Raw genomic sequence first — 22,440 nt, 5'->3', positions numbered from 1 at the left:
CCCAATTAGCCACTACACCTGTTCGACAGGTAAAAACCTGTCAGGGTTTTATCCTTCTCATCCTCATTGGGAGCAAAATGTCAGGTGTGATTATAACTGGAATGCAGATGTGTAGTGAAGGTTCTGGGGCTAGTATTTATTTTTTTCCAAAATGGAAGAGCTTTGCAGTTTTCTGATTATAAAAGTAAATTCCGGCTGGGCTCAGTGGCTCACTCCTGTAATCCCAACACTTTGGGAGGCTGAGGCGGGCAGATCACAAGGTCAGGAATTCAAGACCAGCCTGACCAACATGGTGAAACCCCATTTCTACTAAAAATACAAAAATTAGCTGGGCATGGTGGCGTGCACCTGTAATCCCAGCTACTCAGGAGGCTGAGGCAGGGCAATCGCTTGAACCTGGGAGGCGGAGGTTGCAGTGAGCCTAGATTGTGCTACTGCACTCCAGCCTGGGCAACAGAGCGAGACTCCTTCTCAAAAAAAAAAAAAAAAAGTAAACCCCATTTTAGAAATATTCAAATAATGCAAAAATTTCAACAATATAGAAAAGGCAAAAACCACACATACTACCACCACACAAGGAAAACTACTCTAAACCTGTTACGGTATATCTTTCTAGGTGTTTTTGTGGATATATATACATTTGAATATTGAACTTTATGGATACCTCTTACCAATTCATGTGAGTATCCTCTTTTCTACCAAATATATATGTGTAATTTTAATTGATAAATAGCATTCCACTTCATGAGTGTACTATAATCTATGTTAAGCCAATCCCCTGTTGGTGTTCGATTATTTCCAAGTTTTCAGGAAGTCTGAGTTTACAATTACCCTTACAGGAGTTTGCTGTGACATAGATCTTGATTCAGAGATGGAGAAATCAGGCTCATCTTCTACCATCTCTGAGCAGCAGCTGCAGAGGCAAGAGGGATGGAGTAACACCAAAACAGACTTGGCTGAGCAGAGTCTCATTTCATCTGAGAGATGGCTTCAACTGCATGGGCTTAAGAGCAACAAATTGACCTTGAAACAGATTTTGTCACAGATCGGATTCCCACATTGTGAAGGTACAGTACTCACAAACAACCAGCATGCTGCCATTTAGCCTTTGAGGTGGCTGCATCAGCTCTGAAGGTCCCTCAAAAACCACAGGTCTCTGAGCTTGCTTTGATCTTATATCCGTATTAGTAGAAAATACTTGCACGTGTGCCCCCAATATATGTGTATTAAGTAGACGTACGACTGTCAATCCATGTTTTAAAGAATGCTTAATTTCATCCTTTTTATTTTTTACTTTTTAAATTGACAGATAAAACTGTATGTATTTATCATGTACAACACGATGTTTTGAAGAATATATACATCGTGAATGGCTGTATCTAGCTAATCTAGCTAATTAACAAATGCATTGCCTCATGTAGTCTTTTTTTGTGGCAAGAACACTTACCCACTCTTTCTGTGTTTTTCAAGAATGCAGTCCATCATCATTAACTATGATCACCATACTGTACAGTAGATCTCTTGACTAGATGTCCTAATTGTAATGGGATATCCTTTGACTAACATCTTCCTGATTCCCACTGCCACAACCACCCCAGCCTCTGATAAGCATCATTCTACTTGCTACTTCTATGAGATAAATTTTTTAAAATTCCACATGAGTGAGGTTATGTGGTATTTGTCTTTCTGTGCCTTGGTTATTTTGTTTAACATAATGCCCTCGAGGTTCATTCATGTAGCAAATGACAGGATTTCTTTCCTTTTTATGGCTGAATAGTATTTAATTGTGTGTATACCCTATGTTTTCTTTATCCAGTCATCTATTGATGGATACTTAGGTTGATCTCGTATCTTGGCTGTTGTGAATAGTGCTGCACTAAACAAGAGAGTGCAGATATCTCTTTGACTTATTGATTTTATTTCCTTTGGATATATATCCAGTAGTAGGATTGCTGGATCATATAGTAGTTCTATTTTTAGTGGTTTGAGGAAACTCCATACTGCTTTCCATAATAGCTATACTAATTTACATTCCCATCAACAGGATGTATGGGTATCCTTTTCTCCATATCCTTGCCAACACTTATGTTTTGATATTAGCTGTTCTGACAGGAGTGAAATGATAGCTCATTATGGTTTTGATTTGCATTTCGCTGATAATTAGTAATAGTGAGCATTTTTTCATATACCTGTTGTCCATTTGTATGTTTTCTTTTGAGAAATGTCTATTCAGGACTTTTGCCCGTTTAAAAACCAAGTTTTGTTTTAATATTTAAGTTCCTTTAATATTTTGGATATTAACCCCTTTTCAGATGTGTAGTTTGCAAATATTTTCCCCCATTCTGTAGGTTGTCTCTTTACTCTGTTGATTTTTTTTCCTTTCCTTTAGAGAAACTTTTTAGTTTGATGTAATCTCATTTGTTTGTTTTTGCTTTTGTTGCCTGTGCTTTCGAGGTCATATCCAAAAAATCATTGCTCAGATCAGTGTCATGGATATTTTCCCTTTTTCTTCCAGTAGTTTCATATTTTCAGGTCCTACAATTAAGGCTGTAATTCATTTTGAGTTGATTTTTGTATTTGGTGGTGATAAGGGTCTAATTTTATTATTCTGCCTGTGGCTATACAGTTTTCTCAGTACCTTTTATTGAAGAGATTGTCCTTTCCCCATTGTGTGTTCTTGGCACCCTTGTCAAAAATCAATTGTCTGTACATATGTGGATTTATTTTTTGGCTCTCTATTCTATTCCATTGATCTATGTGTCTGTTTTTATGCCAGTATCATGCTGTTTTGATTAGTATAGTTTTGTAGTATATTTTTAAGCCAGATAGTGTGATGCCTCCAGGTTTGTTCTTTTTGCTCAAGATTGCTTTGGGTATTCTGGCTTGCTTTGTGGTTCTATACAAATTTAAGGATTGTTTTTTCTAGTTCTGTGAAGAATGTCATTGGTATTTTGATAGGGGTTACACTAAATCCATAGAGCACTTTGGGTAGTGTGGACATTTTTAACAGTATTTATCTTTCCAATCCATGAACATGGAATATCTTTAAATTTGTGTCTTTTTCAATTTCTTTAATCTATGTTTATAGTTCTCCTTGTAGATATAGTCCACCTCCTTAGTTAAATTTATTCCTAAGTACTTTATTTATTTGTTTTTGATAGCTATTGTAGATGGAATGGTTTCCTTTTTGTCTTTTTTGGATAGGTTGCTATTAGTATGTATATAACTGCTGATTTTTGTTGTTAATTTTGTAGTCTACAACTTTACTAATTTGTTAATTAATTCTAATTTTTAGTGGAGTCTTTAGGGTTTTCTCTGTATAAGACTGTGTCATTTGCAAATAGGGACAATTTAACGTCTTTCTTTCCAATTTAGATGCTTTTAATTTCTTTCTGTTGCCTGATTGCCTTGGCTATAACTTCTAGTACTGTGGTGAATAAAAGTGGTGAAAGTGGGCATCCTTTTCTTCTTCCAGATGTTAGAGGAAAAACCTTTCAATTTTCCTGCCATTCAGTATGTTAGCTGTGGGTTTGTCATATATGGCCTTTACTGTGTTGAGGCACATTTCTTCTATACATAATTTGTTGAGAGTTTTTATTATGAAGACATGTTGAGTTTTGGAAAATGCTCATTCTGCATCTATTGAAATGATTATATAGTTTCTTTGTCCTTCATTCTGTTAATATGATGTACCACATTTACTGATTTGCATATGTTGAACCATCCTTGCATTTCTGGGATGAATCCCACTTGGTAATGGTGAATGATCTTTTTAATGTGCTATTAAATTTGGTTTGCTAATATTCTGCTGAGCATTTTTGTATCTATGTTCATCAGGGGTATTGGTCTGTAAGTTTTACTCTTTCATTATGACCTTGCATGGTTTTAGCATCAGGGTAATGCTGCCTCAGAGACTGGATTTGGAAATACTCTCTCCTCTTCAATTTTTTGGGAAGAGTTTGAGAAGAATTGATATTAGTTATTCTTTAAATGTTTGGTAGAATTCAGCAGTGAAGCCATTCAGTTGTGAGCTTTTCTTTGCTGGAAGAGTTTTTTTTTTTTTTTTTTTTTTTGACATGGAGTCTCGCTCTGTTGCCCAGGCCAGAGTGCAGTGGCACAATTTTGGCTCACTGCAACCTCTGCCTCTTGGGTTCAAGTGATTCTTTTGCTTCACCCTCCAGAGTAGCTGGGATTACAGGCACGTGCCACCATGCCTGGCTAATTTTTGTATTTTTAGTAGAGATGGGGTTTCACCATGTTGGCCAGGCTGGTCTCAAACTCTTGACCTCAGGTGATCCACCTGCCTTGGCCTCCCAAAGTGCTGGGATTACAGGCGTGAGCCACTGCACCCAGCCAGGAGATTTTTTATTACTGATTCCATCTCCTTACTCATTATTGGTTTGTTAAGATTTTAGGTTTCTTTATAATTCAATCTTGGTAGAATGTATGTGTCCAGGAATTTATTCATTTCTTTTACGTTAACTAATTTGTTCATGTATAATGGTTCACAGTAGTCTCTTATAATCCTTTGTATTTCTGTGGCATCAGTTGTAATTTTTCCTTTTTTACCTCTGATTTTATTTGAGTCTTTGCTCTTTTTTTCTTAGTGTAGCTCTAGGTTTGTCTATTTTGTTTATCTTTTCAAGAGACTAGCTCTTTGTTTTTATTGATATTTTTATGTATTTGTATTCTCTATTTCTGCTCTGCTCTCTATTATTTTCTTCCTTCTACTTATTTAAGTTGTTTGGTTTTGTATTTCTGCTTCCTTGAGGTGCAACATTAGATTGTTTATTTGAGATATATATTTTTCGAGGTAGGTGTTTATTGCTATAAACTTTCCTCTTAGACTGCTTTTGCTGTACCCATAGGTTTTGTTATGTTGTGTTTCCATTTTCATTTGTCTCAAGAAATGTTTTAATTTAATTAAATTAATAAATTTTTTACTTCAATAGATTTTGGAGTTCAAGTGGCTTTTGGTTATATGGATGAACTGTGTAGTGGTGAAGTCTGAGATTTCAGTGCACCTGTAACCCAAGCAGTGCACATTGGACCCAATATTTAGTTTTTTATTCCTCACCCCATCCTCCCCACTTCTGAGTCTCCAAATGCCATTATACCACTGTCTTTGTATACCTTTGTATACCCATAGCTTAGATCTCACTTATAAGTAGAACATATGGTATTTGGTTTTCCATTCCTGAGTTGCTTCACTTAGAATAATGGCCTGCAACTCCATCCAGGTTGCTGCAATACATTATTTCATTCTTTTATATGCCTGAGTAATATTCTATGGTGTGTATATACCACATTTTCTTCTACCACGTTATCCACTCATTGATTGATGGGCACTTAGATTGGCTGTATATCTTTGCAATTGTGAATTATGCTGTAAGAAACATACATATGCAGTTGTCCTTTTAAGATAATGACTTATTTTCCTTTTGGTAGATACTCAGTAATTCAGTAGTAGGATTGCTGGATAAAATGGTATGTCTACATTTAGTTCTTTAAGAAATCTCCGTACTGTTTTCCATAGAGGTTGTACTAATTTGCGTTCCTATATATAAGCATTCTTTTTTTCTTTTTTTAACCACATCCATGCCAACATCTATTGTTTTTTGGCTTTCTATTAATGGCCATTCTGGCTGGGGTAAGGTGGTGTATCATCCTGATTTTAATTTGCATTTCCCCAATGATGAGTGATGTTGAGCATTTTTTCATATGTTTCTTGGCCATTTGTATATCTTCTTTTGGAAATGTCTATTCATGTCATTTGCCCACGAAATATTTTAATTTATCTTTTAATTTATTCGCAGACACATTGGTTGTTCAGGTGCATGTTGTTTAGTTTCAGTGTATTTGTTAATTTTCCGAAGTTCCTCCTGGTGCTGATTTCCAGTTTTATACCGTTGTGGTCTGAAAAGATACTTGGTATGATTTCAGTCTTGTCAAATTTGGTAAGACTTGTTTTGTGACCTAACATATGAGCTATCCTACATAATATCATGTGTGCAGTTGAGAAGAGTGTGTATTCTGCATCTGTTGGGTAGAATGTTCTGTGTATGTGTATTTGGTCTAGAGTTCAGTTTAAATCTAACATTTTCTGGTTGATTTTCTCTCTGGACAATCTGTCCATGTGAAAGGTGAATACTGAAGTCCCTTACTATTATCGTGCTATTATTGTATTGCAGTCTATCTCTTCCTTCAGATCTATTTATATTTTCTTAATTATTAATTAGATTGGATGCATATGTTTGAAATTTTTATACCCTCTTGATGAATTGACCCCTTTATGATTATATAATAACCTTGTCTCCTTTTACAGTGTTTGACTTAAAATTTATTTTATCTGATATAAACATAGCTACCCCTGTTCTCCTTTGGTTTCTATTTGTAAGGAATATCTGCTTCTGTCCTGTCATTTTCAGTCTATGTGTCCTTACAGGTTAAGTGAATCTCCTGTAGGCAGCATATAGGTGGATCTTGTTTTTTATACAGCCACTCTATGTATTTTGATTGAAAATTTAATCCTTGAACGTAAGTTCAAGGTAATTATTGATAAGTAAGAACTTACTGCTGCCATTTTGTTAATTGTTTTCTAGCTGTTTAGTGGATCCTTTTTTCATTTCTTACTCTTTCTTAGTGAGTAAGTGATTTTTCTCCAGTAGTATGTTTTAATTACTTGCTTTTTATTTTTAGTCTATCTATTATATATTTTGTAAGCCACAAGGCTTACAAAAACCATTTTATAGTTATAAGAAGTTATTTTAAGCTGATAACAAGTTAACTTTGATCACAAAAACCTTCTAAACTTTAACTCTATCCCTCAATTTTGAATTTTTGATATGATTTATATCTTTTTCTATTGCACATCCCTTAACATATTATTTTAGTTATTATTATTAATAGTTTTGTCCTTTAACCTTTCTACTAATAAGTAATTTTAAAACCACCATTGCAATATTAGAGCATTCTGAATTTGTGTACTTAGTGAGTTTTATACTTTTAGATGTTTTTGTGTTACTCATTAGTGTCCTTTTCTTTCAGCTTGAGGAATTCCCTTTAGCATTTCTTATAAGACAGGTCTGGTAGTGATAAACTCCCTCGGCTTTTGTTTATCTGTGAAAGTCTTTATCTCTCCTTCATTTGGGAAGGACAGCTTTGGTGAGTACAGAATTCTTGATTGGCAGGGCTTTTTATTTTTCTCCTTGAGCTCTTTGAATATTTGATTCTATTCTCCTCTGGTCTGTGAAATTTCTGCTGAGAAACTGGACATATTGGAACTTCCTTGCATGTTATTAGCTTCTTTTCTCTTCCTGCTTTCAGCTTTCTCTCTTTGTCTTTGATATTTGACAGTTTGATTATAATATCTTTTGGGGTAGTCTTATTTGGATTGAGTTGAAGGATTAGAGACCTTTGACCTTTCTGTAACCAGATATTTATATCTTTCTCCAGGTTTGGAAAGTTTGCTGCTATTATTTCTTTAATCTTTCTACCCCTTTATCATTCTCTACTCCCTCTTGAACATTTGCTCTTTTGATGCTATCCCGTAAGTCCCATAGCTTTCTTCATTCCCTTTCTTTCTTTTTTATTTTTTTCTGCTCTGTATATTTTCAAACTAACCTCTCTTCAAATTCCAGATTTGTTCTTTTGCTTGTTCAATTCAGCTGTTGATACTCTCTATTGCATTTTTCTTTGTGTTCAGTTATTTTTCAGCTCCCTGATTACTGTTTTGTTATTATCATGCCAGTCTCTCTCTTACATTTTTTATTCTGGTAACTTATGATTTTCCTCATTTTGTTGAATTGTTTCTCTGTATTTTCTTGAAGTTCATTGAGCTTCCTTAAAACAACTACTTTGAAAATGTTGTCAGGCCGTTCATACATCTCCATATTTGTAGGGTCAGTCACTAGCATGTTACTATATCCATTTGGTGATGTCATGTTTCCTGGATTGTTCTTGATCCTTGTGGTTGTACATCAATGTCTGCATTAAAGAAGTAAGAGCTTATTCCAGTCTTTGCTGTCTGGCTTTGTCTGGAAATATCCTTCACTAGTAAGCCTGTCCAGAGATTCTGGGCAAGTCATCTGGTGTGGTCCCTAAGCATTTGACCACTACAGACGTTGCAACACTAGGGGGTGTCGTAAGCCCAGGACCACCATGATGACTGGCACAGTGCTGGGTTGGAATCTTATGGCCACCAAGGCTGGTGCAGCACTGGGCTGGATTCTTATAGCTGCTGTGGCTGATACAGTATTGGGGCATACCCAAAGTCCATGGCCACTGAGGCTAGTGCCACCCTGAGGCATGACTGAAGCCCATGGCATCTGAGGCCTGCCTGTCACTGTGGGTTTTTTTTAGCCCATGGCCACTGTCGTCAGCCAGTGGTGATATGGGCTAGAGCTTGCATCCATCTCACAGCAGCTATGGGTTCCTGTTTGGCACCAGGGTAGGTCTGGAGGCTTAGTCCACAAGTACCAGCCTGCAGTCAAGGGCCATGTGCATCTGCCTGCTGCTGGATTTTACTGTGTCAGGCCCTGTATTAGGGTCCAAGATAAAGTCCTATTCTTTCTTCCCTGTCTTTTGCCCAGGTAATGGTATTTTTCTGCATCGTGCTTCTTGGGGTACAGGTAGGGGTGATGCAGGTAAGGTAAAGCTATCTTTTATACCCTCATATTGTGCTGTAACCGGGTACTGTGATCTGTCACCTGGTTTTCCTAGCTCTTGTGAAGGTATTTTTGTGTGTAGACAGTTGCTTAAATTGATGTTTTTGTAGGGGGCAATCACTGGAAAGTCCTATTTTGCCATCTTGCTCTGCCTTCATCTCTGTTCTTTCTTTTTTAAGAGCCAAAATAAAAAATAAATAGAAGTTATTTGTATTTACTGATACCCCAGCCAATGTCTTGTTCATCTCCTGGGATGTGCAAGTCCTTTTTGGAGGCCACTGATTAAAGCAATAGCTGTGTGAAGTTTCAGGGGAAATGTACTGTTTTCCTAGTGTGACCTTTGTGTTATGGTCTGCTTTTTCCTAAATGCATTGGCAAGAATGTTGGTTCTTAGCTCCCAGTAGTGCTGCCCACCACAGAAAGCATGAAAATGTGTGAAGATATATACAACATATTTATATATATACATATTTATATATATATTTATATATGTATTTATATATAAATATATATATATATATATTTTTTGCATGATGTATTGATGGGATGCTATTGAAATATCAGGCCTGGGAACCCAGAGCACTGAGTGTCTTACAATGTATGAGACAGCCCATTCAGCAGGAACTGCCCTGTCCAACGTGTTAGTAACATTGTGCCTGAGGAATCCTCCTTCAATCAGGGAAATTTCCATTACTAGGATTTTACTCAGTAATTCTGAATTAGTCAATTAATTAAACAAATATTTATTGAGCAACCATTAATACCATTTTTTAAACCAGATTATTTACCAATTCCTTGCCAGCTTTGTTCCATTCTGGTACTAAGGAAGACCTAGGGGATGTGGTGGTTGTAGAATGATTTGGAGGCCCATTCAAACGTCAAGGCCTTGTTCTTCAGGGTTCAGCCTGTGCTTTTTACATATACATCCTTTCACATGGGCTGCAGCCCTGTGGCATCTAAATATCTTTTGAGTAGGGTCTCCCAGAGTCAGATCCTGTGGGATTCCCATATAAGGAAAAATACTAGAAGCAGTTTTATCTCTTATTTCAAATAAACCTAATTCAGTCATGAATGTTAGCAAAAATACCAATTTCTTACATTTTGTTAATAATTTTTTCTTCTAAGTTCATGAGAGATATTGCTCTGTAACTCTCTTTTCTTGTAATGTCTTTGTCAGGTTTCAGCATCAAGATTATGCTGGATTCAAAATGATTTGGAAGTGTTCCTCCTCCTCTATGCTCTGATGGTATTTGTACATGATTGGTATTTCTTCTTTAAATGTTTGATACAACTGACAAGTGAAATTTATCTGGGCCTAGTTTTGTTTGTGGGAAAAGATTAATAAAAATTCAACTTCTTTAATAAACAGAGGGCTAATCAGATATTCTGTTTCATAATGCCAATTTGGAAAATTGTGTTTTTTGCAGGGGCCTTTGAAAACAGTATGCTGAGAATAGATAGGGCTCAAGGACAGTATCTCCAACTGAACTTTTAATGAACTCCCGTAGACGCCAAGAAGGCGGGTAGATAAGTAAGAATATAGAAACAAGGTACTGAGTAGAGGGTTACATGTGGGAAAAGAAAGTTTGTTTTGCATTGCATTCTTTCTGCTGACGTGAGGTTTATGGAGTATAAATAAAGTGAGGCGGAGGCTCTGAGTGCGGCCGCCATGTTCTCTGTGTGTCTTTGTCTTTGTGTGTGTTCTTTCATTCTCCACCACCCCCGGTGCGGCCCCCAACAGTTTTTCAAGGAATTTCCTCAACATTTTCTAATATGTACACACCAACAGTATTTTCCTCAACAGTATTTTCTAATATACTGAAATAATATAGTTGGCAAAGCATTGATCATAATATGCCCTTGATAGCCTTTTAATGCATGTAGGATCTGTAGTGATGTCACCTCTTGCATTCTTTTTTAATGCCCATAGGATTCTTTTTTAATACCTGTAGGATCTGTAGTGATGTTACTTCTTTCATTCCTGATATTGATAATTTGTGTTTCCTCTCATTTTTTTCTTGCTAGGTCTTGTTAGCAGTATATAATAACCTTTTCAAGGAAACAAATTTTTAGTTTGTTGGTTTTTAAAATTCTTTGTCTTCTATTTCATTGGTATCTGATTTAATCATCATTATTTCTTTCTTTCTGCTTACTTTGAGCTTGATTTGCATTCCTTTTTCCTGCTTTTAAAGATATAAATTTAAGTAATTATTTTTAAACCTTTCTTCTTTTCCAATATAACCATTTAAAATTATAAGTATTCCTCTAAGCATTGTTTTAGATGAATGCCACAAATCTTAATCAGTAGTGTTTTGCTATTAATATTATTGCTTTGAAGTTTTTCCCCTGTGATTTTTTTTCTTGAATACACTTTTAAAAATGTGTTGTTTAATTTCCAGTTATTTTAGGACTTTTAAAAGTACTTGTTTTTGTTGGATTTCTAATTTAATTACATTGAGGTCAGAGAATATAGTCTGTAGGATTTTGATCTTTTGAAATTTACTAAGATTTGTTTATGGCCAGAATCTATCTTGGCAATCATTGCATGCGCACTTGAAAAGAGTGTGCGTTCCACAGTTGTTAGGTAGTATTTATAAATGTTAATTAGATCAAGGTGGTTAAAAGTCTTGGGAGAAAAATTATATATATTTAGTCCTTTTTTTGTCTACTGGATTTGTTCATTTCTCCCTTAGTTCTGTAAGTTTTGTTTACGTATTTTGAAGTTCCAAATGCATACACATTTAGGATTGTTATGTTATTCTAAGGACTTGACAAATTTTAATAATTCTGATATGTCATATTTATCTCAGATAATTAGTCATTGTTTTGGTGTTTACTTTGATATTAATATAGCCACTGTAGCTTTCTTGTTCTTAAGTTTTACATGGTGTATGTGTTTATAATCTTTAATGATAAATATCTTTAGTTTATATATTAAAGATAGCTTCTCATAGACAGCATACAGTTGGAGTTTTTGTTTTTAAGGCAGTTGCATATGTCTTTTAATTAATTCAACCAATTAATTAAATCAGTTAGTGTCTTTATCCATTTGTGTTGCTATAAAGGCATGCCTAAGGCTGGGTAATTTCTGAAGAAAAGAGGTTTATTTGGTTGATGGTTCTTCAGGCTATACAAGAAGCATGGTACCAGCATCTGCATCTGGTGAGGGCCTCAGGAAGCTTCCACTTGTGAGAGAAGGCAAAGGAGAGCTGGTGTGTGCGGATCACATGTCAAGAGAGGAGGCAGAAGAGAGAGTGGAAGAGGGACCAGGCTCTTTTCAACAACCAGTTCTCATGAGAACTAAGAGTGAGAACTCACTCATTCCCATGAGAATGTCACCAAGCCATTCATGAGGAATCTGTCCCCATGATCCAAACACTTCCCATTAGGCTTCATGTCCAATATTGGGGATCAAATTTCAACACTAGGTTTAGAGGTCAAATGTCCAAACTATAGCAACTAGTGTTTGATTCTATGCATTTAATGTAATGATTGATATATTTAAATGTAGGTCTACCATGTTACTATTTCCTTTCTATTTGTCCAGTCTTTTTCTTTCATCTGTATTTCTCCTTTTGGCCTTCTTTGGTGCTAAATGAATATTTTTCAGTGTTTCATTTAATGCAATCTTTATTTTTCATTTAATTTGCTTTCCTTGTTACATCCTTAACTTGTTACAGTCTACTAAAAGTAGATTTCATATGACTTCATGTAAAATGTAAGAAGTTTTCAACAGTTATACCTCCCCTTACTCCTCACTCCTGTCCTTGGTGTTACTGTTTTAATCTAGTTTATTTCTACATGTATTATAAATCTCACAATTCAGAGTCATAATTTTTGCTTTTAAAAGTCATCTGTTTTTTAAAGAAACTGAGAAGAAAAACTATACACTGCTAAGATCCACATGTTTACTGCTTACAATATTCTTCCTCCTTGTAGAATTTGAGGTTTCAACTGATGTTATTTCCTGAATAATTTCTTTTAAGCATTTCTTATAGTGGAGGTCTACTGGTGACAGCTTTTTTCAGTTTTCGTTTATCTGAAATTATCTTTATTTCACCTTCACATTTATTTATTGCTCATTCATTCATTCATTCGTTTATCCATTTGTACATCCATACTTTATATTCTGAAGTAATTGTAAAGTGTAAAGATCTCATGTACCTTTCACCCAGTTTTCCCAATGGTCATATCTTGTAAAATAATAGTATAATATCAAAATGAGGAATTTGACACTTATACAATGTGTCTGCAAGTCTATATAATTTTATCACTTATGTAGATTTCTGTAACCACCACTATAATCGAGAGAGAACTGTTTATCACCACAAAGATCTTCCTATGTTACTCCCTCCTATGTTTTTTTCTAAATGTTTCATAATTTTACATTTAGGCTGTGATCTATTTTGAATTAGTTTCTGTATAAGGTTCATTTTTTTTTGTAATCTCAGCACTTTGGGAGGCTGAGGTAGGAGGATTGCTTAAGCCCAGGGGATCGAGGCTGCAGTGAGCTATGATCACAGCACTTCACTCCAGCCTAGGTGATAGAGTGAGACTCTATCTCTTAAAAAACACACACACACACACAAAAGCAAACGGTTCTTTTTTTTTTTTTTTTTTTTTTTTTTACTATGGATGTTCAGTTGCTCTAGCGTATTTTACTTAAGTGACTATCCTTCCTACTTTGAATTGCTTTTGGATTTTTGTTAAAAGTTGGTTGTGCCTATACTTCCAGGTTCTCTATTTTGTTCTATTCATCTGTGTTTCTCTGTCAATATCACACAGTCTTGATTACTATAACTACAGAATTTCTTGAAATTGGGCAGGGTGATAAATAAATCCTACTTTATTTATTTTTTTTCAAAATTGTTTTAGCTACTCTAGTTCATTTGCCTTTCCAAATAAATTTTAGAATAACTGTGTTCATGTCTACAAAAATATTGCTATGATATTGACAGGAGTTGCATTAAACCTATATATTAATTAAAGGAGAATTGACATCTTTACTATGCTGACAAAAATGCTGAGTCTCTCAGTTCACAAATATGAAATATCTTTCCATTTATTTACATATTATTTAATTTCTTTCCTCAGCTGTCTTAAAATTTTCAGTATATGAGTCCTGCACATGTTTTGTTAGATTTATACCTAAGTATTTTATTTTTTTAGGAGTTGTAAATGGAATTGTATTTTAAATTTTGGTTTCCACATGTTCATTCCTAGTATATAGAAATATGACTGACTTTTGCATGTTAACCTTCTATCTTGTGATCTTGCCAAACTCACTTATTCCTTCTAACAGTTTTTTTGTGTGTGTGTGTCTTTTTTTTTTTTTTTGTAGATTCCAGAAGATTTCTAGGTAGACTATCATGTCATCTGCAAAGACGAAAAGTCTTATTTCTTTCTGATCTATTTGTCTTGTGTTTTCTTTTCTTGCTCTGTTACGCTGGCTAGAACTTCTAGCACTATGTTGAATAGCAATGGTAAGAGTGGATGTTCTTGCGCTGAAAACTTTCAGTCATTCACCACTAAGCATGATGTTAACTGTAGGTTTTCTATAGACTTTTAAAAATTACATTGTGGAAGATCCCTGATATTCCTAGTAATCTGAGAATTTTTGTTATTAATGGGGGGGTGAATTTTGTCAATTTTTTTCTCCATCAATTGATAGCATCCTATGATATTTCTTTGTTAGCCTGTTACTTTAATGGATTATATTAAGTTTTTTGATCCAGCCTCGCATCCCCAGAATAAACTAGAGCATGTTTTAGAAGTCTTTTTATATTATACATTGCAGAATTCAATTTGCAAATATTGTGTTACAAATTTTTGCATCTGTATTCTTGAAGAATGTTGGTCTGTAGTTTTTTCTTTTTCAAATAATGGTTTTGGTCTGGCTTTGGTATGACAGTAAGACTAGCTTCATAAAATGAGTTGGGACGTATTCCTTCCTCTTCTATTCTGTAGAAGATGTTTTGTAGAATTACTATTTTTTGCTTTTTGTTGAAATAACAGGATACGGTGTAGAATTAATATTAATTATTCTTAAATGTTTGGTAAAATTCTCCAGTGAACTCACTCAGGCCTGGAGATTCCTTTTTGAAGAAGTTTTAAGTCAAGAATTTAATTTTCTTGAATAGATATTGGACTAGTCAAATTATTTTATATTGTGTGAGTTGCGGTAGTTTGTTTTCTAAGGATTTAATTCATTTCATCCAAGTTGTCTAATTTGTGAGGAGTTGTTTGTAGTATTCCCTTATTATTCTTTTGATGTCTACTGCGTCTTTTGTGGTATTTCCTGTTTTATTCTTGATATTTGTAATTTATACCTTCTCTCTTTTTATCTTTGTCAATCTTGCTAGAAGGTTGTCAATTTATTGATCTTTAAAAATTACCAGCTTTTTTGTTTGATTTTCTCTATTGTTTTTCTGTTTTCAATTTCATTGATTTCTACTTTGATCTTTATTATTTATTTCCTTTTGCTTGTTTGAGTTTATTTTGCTTTTCTTTTTTCTAGTTTCTTCAGTTGAAAGCTTCAATTATTGGTTTGAGATTTTATGTTTTCTTACGTAAGCATTTAGTGCTGCAAATTTCCCTCCAGTCAGTGCTTTAGCAATGTCTCACAAATTTTTATATGTTGTATTATTATTTCCACTTAAAGTCTTTTATTTTTATCAAGACTTCCTGTTTGACTTATGGAATTTTTAGATGCATATTGTTTAGTTTCTAAATATTTGTAGATTTTCCTGTTATCTTTTTATTTATTTTTGATTTCTAGTTTGTTTCCATCTTGGACAGAGCACATACTTGTTTGGTTTCAGTTCTTGTGAATTTTTTAGGATGTTTTATAGCCAAATATGTGCTTTGTTTTGTACATGTTTCATGAATACTTGAAAAGAATGTGTATTCTGCTGTTGTTTTATAGAGCTTTCTATAAATGTCAGTTAGATCCTGTTCATTGATGGTATTGAGTATCCTTCCTGATTTTCTTCTTGTTGTTCTATCAATTGTTGAGAAAGCAATATTGAAGTTTCCAACTATAATTGTGGATTTGTCTATTTCTTCTTTCAGTTATTCTGTTTTTTGCTACAAATATTTTGCAGTTCTATTGGGTGATACATACACATTTAGGATTGCTATGTCTTTCTGGTGGTGGATTGACACCTTTATCATTATATAATGTCCTGCTTTGTCCCCAGTAATATTCTTTGCTATGAAGTTTATTTTTCTTTTTTTTCCTTTTTTTTTTTGAGACGGAGTCTCGCTCTGTTGCCCAGTCTGGAGTGCAGTGGCTGGATCTCAGCTCACTGTAAGCTCTGCCTCCTGGGTTTACGCCATTCTTCTGCCTCAGCCTCCCGAGTAACTGGGACTACAGGCGCCCGCCACCGCGCCCGGCTAGTTTTTTTGTACTTTTTAGTAGAGACGGGGTTTCACCATGTTAGCCAGGATGGTCTCGATCTCCTGACCTCGTGATCTGCCCGTCTCGGCCTCCCAAAGTGCTGGGATTACAGGCTTGAGCCACCGCGCCCGGCCTGAAGTTTATTTTTCTAATATAGCCAATCCTATTTTCTTTTTATTAATATTTGTATGGCCTATCTTTTTCCATCCTTTTACTTTTAACTTATGTATATAATTATATTTGAAGCAAATTTCTTGTAGACAATATATTGTTGAGTCCTTTTTTAAAAAATCCTCTTTGCCAATCTCTATCTTTTACTTGGTCTGTTAGACCATTTACAATTAATGTGATTATTGATATGTTAGAGCTTGTTGACCATTTTAGTTGTTTTCTTTTTCTCTGTTTTTGGCTTGTCTGTTTTTTTCCCTGCCTGCTTTTGGGTTACTTAAACACTTTTTAGTATTCTATTCTTATTTATCTATAATGTTTTCTATTGTATATCTTCATATGGCTTTTTTAGTGATTATGCTAAGTGTTACATTATGAATACATAAATTATCAAAATTTACTGATGTCAACATTTTACCAGTTTGAGTGATGAGCAAAAACCTTTTTTTCCCTTTACAGCCCTTTGCCCTTCCCATTTATAATAAAATGTATTATTTTATCTTCTTACATTGAGAATTACATTAGACTGTGCTAGAATTTTGATTCAACAATCAAACATCATTTGTAACACTCAAAAGGAGAAGGAATGTCCATTTTATTTGCCCATAGTTTTGCTTACTGTGTTCTTCTTTCCTGATCGTCCAAGGTTCCTTCTTTTGTTATTTTCTTTCTGCTTAGAGAAGTTCTTTTATTCTTTAAGAGTAGCTCTGCTAGCCACAAATTCCTTTAGTTTCTTTTTCTGAGAATGTCTTTATTTCTACTTTATTCCTGAAGAAGAATTTCACCAGATATAAGATTTAGGGTTGATAGTTCTTTTTTCTTTTAGCACTTAAAAAATATTGTGCCAGTTCTTTCTGGTCTCTATGGTTTCTGATGAGAAAACCACTATCATTAGAATTGATTTTTCCCTATTGATAATGTGCTTTACGTATTTTTTTGTTTGTCTTTTGTTTTCAGATGTTTGAGTGTGATGTGCCTTGGTGTTAATTTATTTTCATTTATTCTCTTTGAATTTCAGTCAGATTCTTGAATCTGTTGCTTTATGTTTTTTGTTTTTGCCAAATTTGGAGAATTTTCAATGCTTATGTCTTTGTATCTTTTTTTTCCCCCCATCCTCTTTCTCTTCTCCTTCTGGCACTCTGATAATATTAACATTAGATCTTTTAAAAAAATAATCCTACATATCTGTAAGGCTCTGTTCAGATTTTTCAGGCTATTTTCTCCCTCTTGTCTAGATTGGTTAATTTTTATTGTTCTCCAAGCTTACTCATTCTTCCTTTTTCATTTTGCTGTTGAGTTCATCCATTGAGTTTTTTATTTTGATTACTCTATTTTTTTCTCTAATATTTCCATTTTATTCTTCCTGATATCTTCTATTTCTTTACTGAGACTTCCTGTTTTTTTTCATTTTAAGAATGTTTGTTAATGTTGCCGTTAAGTATTTTTATGGTTGTTGCTTTAAAATCCTTGTTAGGTCATTCTATGACGTCTCTCATCTTGGTGTTGATATTGTCAGTTGTCTTTTTTGTAATCTTCCTGGTTTTTTGAATGATGAATGATTTTTTATTGAAACTGGGACATTTCTAAAATTTTATTTGTATTTTTGGATTTAGGTGTACAGGTGCAGTTGTGTTATGGGCTTTTAGTGTATCCATCATCCGAATAGTGCACATTGTACCCAATAAGCAGTATTTCATCCTTCACTCTTGATACAGCCTAGCTGTGTCTCTACCCAGATCTCATCTTGAATTGTAACTCCCACAATTCCCATGTTTGTGGGAGGCACCCAGTGGGAGGTAATTGAATCATGGAGGCAGGTCTTTCTCGTGCTGTTTTTGCAATAGTGAATAAGTCTCACAAGATCTGATGGTTTTAAGAAGAGGAGTTCCTTTGCACAAACTCTCTTTGCATGCTGCCATCCATGTAAGACGTGACTTGCTCTTCTTTGCCTTCCACCATGATTGTGAGGGCTCCCCAGCCACGTGGAACTGTAGGTCCATTAAACCTCTTTCTTTTGTAAATTGCTTGGATTTGGGTGTGTCTTTATCAACAGTGTGAAAACAGGCTAATACAACCCCTGCTTCCCCCACCTTTTGGATTCTCCAGTGTCTATTTTTCTCTGCATGTCTACGTGTTTACATGCCACTTAAAAGTGAGAGGATGTGGTTTTTCACTTTGTTTCTGAGTTATTTCATTAAAAATAATGGCCTCCAGTTCCATATATGTTGCTGTAAAAGACATGATTTCATCTTTTGAAATGGATGAGTAGTATTCCACAGTCTATACACACCATGTGGTCTATATATATATATAGACCACATTTTAAAAATAGTGCTACAATAAACACATAAGGGAGGTGTCTTTTTGATAAAATAATTTCTTTTCCATTGGGTAGATAACCAATAGTGGGATCAAAGGGTAGTTCTATTTTAGTTCTTAAAGAAATCTCCATCCTGTTTTCCATAGAGGTTGTACTAATTCACATTCCCACCAACAGTGTATAAGCATTCCCTTTTCTCCACAATCTCACCAACATCTGTAAATTTTTGACTTTTTAATAGTAGCCATTGTGACTGGTGTGAAATGATATCTCATCGTGGTTTTGATTTGCATTTCTCTGATGATTAGTAACGTTGGGCATTTTTTCTTGTTTCTTGTTTCTTATCCACTTACGTGTCTTCTTTTGAGAAGTGTCTATTCATGTCTCTTGCCCATTTTTAAATGGGGTTATTTGTTTTTTTGCTTGCTAAATAGTTTAACTTCCTTATAGATTCTGGATATTTTATCTTTGTTGGATGCATAGTTTGCACATATTTTCAATAAATATTTGCAAATATTTTCTCTTACTCTATAAATTGTTTACTCTGTTGGTAGTTTCTTTTGCTGAGCAGAAGCTCTTTAATTTAATTAGGTTCTACTTATCAATTTTTGTTTTTGTTGCAATTGCTGTTGAGGACTTAGTTATAAATTATTTGCCAAGGCCTATGTCCAGAATAATATTTCTTAGATTTTCTTCTAGGATTAAATTAGGATCTTAGGTTTAAATTTTTAATCTATCTATCTTCAGTTAATTTTTGTATATAGTGAAAGGTAGGAGTCCAGTTTCATTCTTCTGCGTATAGCTAGCGAGCTATTTCAGAGCTATTTATTGAGTAGGGAGTCCTTTCCTCATTGCTTATTTTTGTCAACTTTGTTGAAGATCTTATGACTGTAGTTGTGTGGCTTTATTTTTGGTTCTGTATTCTGTTCCATTGGTCTGTATGTCTGTTTGGGGTGTGTGTGTGTGTGTGTGTGTGTGTGTGTGTGTGTGTGTTTTACAAGTACCTTGCTGTGTTGGTTACTGTGTCCTTGTAGAATAGTTTGAAGTCATTACCTTCATTCTTGAAGAACACTTTTGCTGGTTTTATAATTATTGGTTGAAGTTGTTTTTTTTTTTTCTGATCTTTAAACATGTCAAGCCATCGTTTTCTGATTTCCACCTTTTCATCTGAGAAATCAGACATAATCCATAACATTTTCCCTCTGTATGATGTATATAATGTATCTTTTTTTCTGACTGCTTTTAAGATTTTTCCTTTTTTTTCTTGGTTTTCAGCTATTGTATTATTATTTGTAGTAGGATATGCCTTCTTTTGGTCTTCTTTGTACATATATGGCATTGGATTTATCGAGCTTCTTGGATCTGTAGGTTTGTTTTTAATCAAATCTTGGAAATTTGCAACTATTATTTCTTCTAATCTATTTTTACATCCTATCTGTTCTCTCTTTTTCTTCTGAGACTCAAGTTATAGTTTGCTAAGCATCTTGATATTGTCCCACAGGTCACTGAAACTCTTGTTCATTTTGTCAGTATTTTTTTTTCTCTATGTTTATCAGATTGAGTAATTTCTCTTGACAGATATTCTAGGTTACTAACACTTTATTCTGGTACCTCCAATCTGCTGTGAAGCCCATACAGATACTGTACTTTTTGTTCTAAAATTTCCCTTCTTTTCAATTTCTGTGCTAAGATCCCCATTTGTTCACTTATTAGGATCACAGTTTTCTTTCCCTTCAACATAATATATATATATATATGTATAAAACACAATGTTTACAGTATACTTAAAATATATTGAGGCCTTTTTCTTGTAATTTCAACATCTGGTCCATTTCAGGGTAGGTTTTATTGATTGCTTTTTCTTTTGACTATTGGTCACATTTTTCTCTTTGTTTATATATCTGATTATTTTTTGTTTTATGCTGGACAATGTGGATGGTTGTAGGGACTTTGGGTTGTGTAGTTTTCCTTTGGTATATGCAAAAGATTGGTTCCAGGACCCCCTGTGTGTACCAGATCCATGCATACTCAGTTCCTGCAGTTGGCTCTTCGCAACCCACGTATATGAAAAGTTGGCCCTCTGTATGAGTGGGTTTCACATTCTACTGATACTGTATTTTTATCCACATTTGGTTGAAAAAAAATCTGCATATAAGTAGACCCATGCAGTTCAAAACTGTGTTATTCAAGGATCAACTGTATAATCCTTCTTCTAGGAGAACTGATTTTTATTCTTACAAAAATTGGTATGTATATATTATTTATAACAGCTTTATTGAGCTGTAATTTACCTACCTACAATTCAGTGGTTTTAGTGTATTCACGGATATGCGCAACTATTTAGAATGTTTTTATCACCTCAAAAAGAAACTCTGTACTTCTTAGCTCTACACTTTCCTACCCCTAAATTGTCTCTATAGATTTCCTTGTTCTGAGCATTTCATTTAAATAGAATTTATAATATGTGGTCTTTTGTGACTGGTTTCTTTTACCTAGCTTAATGTTTTTAAGGTTCATCCATGTTGTAACTAGCACCAATGCTTCATTCCTTTTTGCAGCCGTATGTATTCCATTGTATGGATGTACCATGATTTTCTTATCCATTTATCAGTTGATAGATGGAGAGCTGATTTTCATTCTAGTAGGCAGTTAAGTTGGCTGGACTCAAACTCCAAACTGTCTCTCTTTCCTGCTAAATATATACAAATCTCACCTTAAAAATGTCCTCCTTTTTAGGATGATTGTGATTCCAGTTTCTGCATGTTCTAGATTGCTCTCTAATGCCTACAAATAGCTCCTTTTATATTTTGTCCAGAATTTATAATATTTTTCTGTGTGAAGGTTAGCCAATACAAGCTACTCCACTGTTATTGGATGCAGAACTCACAATGCCTTGCATTTCAATTCCCAATACAGCTTATGAAGCCTTCCATAGACTTATTTCCTTCAAGCCTCAAAAAACAGCTTCCTCTCCCAACTCCAGACAAATGTCTTAGGTAAACAGAGAATGCTAGTGATATTTACTCACTTCATCAATGTCAGCTAAGAAGGTGAATCTTGGAAACACAAATTTTAGAGCTGGAGAGGTCTATTGAGTGAGATTATTGCTGATGGAATTCAAGTGTCTATTCTTTACTCTTTACTCCTTACTATTGTGAAGGTTGCACTTCAAGACTTGAAATCAGCCCTTGTGATTGGGGAGCAAGCCTGGCCAGGGTGTCTATAAAATTCAGTCTTGCTCTTTTTAGATTTCCAGAGGAGGCTGTTATCCTGCCTCCCTAGTAAGGCAGAGGGAAGGAAGTACCGGCACCACAAGTACCACCATTCTGTCTCCCACCTTTGGGACTTAAAAACAATAATTAAAATTACAATAAAATAATCATCAGATTAAAAACATCTCTGTGAAGACTTACCTCATTTTCTGTCCTGCCAAATCCTAGTCAGTCTTTGAAGCCTCTCCGTAGCCTTCTGAGAGTTCTATGAAGGAGTAGGACTGTGTTGTAGGTAACAATTGTATTCCCATCCTGTAAACATGCCTAGTACATGGTAGGCACCCAATAAGGGTTTATGCAACAGATATTTGAACAGCTGAGCATATGATCTGATGAGAAGAAAATCTTGTAGTTCTGACATTCTGTATGGCAATTCTGAATCTATTACCGGCTGGCTTTATTTCAGTGATTTAATTCTGACCCTCCAGTTGAGAGTACAGTAGGAAATATCTAAGTGAAATTTTAAAAACCCTGAAAACTAAGTCCAAGTCATGAATAACTTTCAGGAATTAAAATAATTTCTACGTTGCTTTTTTTTTTTTTTTTTTAACCTCTGCTGTAATTATTCTGGACCAAAGTACAGGGACACTAGGACACAAATCCTATTCTTCCTGT

The 22,440-nt window shown here is 34.6% G+C and overlaps 1 protein-coding gene across 1 annotated transcript in view; it reads left to right on the top strand.

The window, feature by feature from the left end:
* Positions 1–22,440, top strand: part of VWA3B (von Willebrand factor A domain containing 3B) — a 238,457-nt gene that overhangs the window by 5,062 nt on the left and 210,955 nt on the right. The window contains exon 2 of the mRNA XM_025353936.1: positions 840–1,067. Coding sequence (XP_025209721.1) covers positions 872–1,067 — 196 coding nt within the window. The 5' untranslated portion in view covers positions 840–871. The remainder of the gene's footprint in view (positions 1–839; positions 1,068–22,440) is intronic.

The sequence above is a fragment of the Theropithecus gelada genome, chromosome 13 (assembly GCF_003255815.1).
Source record: "Theropithecus gelada isolate Dixy chromosome 13, Tgel_1.0, whole genome shotgun sequence".
NCBI lineage: Eukaryota > Metazoa > Chordata > Mammalia > Primates > Cercopithecidae > Theropithecus > Theropithecus gelada.
The sequence above is the reverse complement of the archived record's forward strand: the minus strand, read 5'-3'. Positions and strand labels throughout refer to the sequence as shown.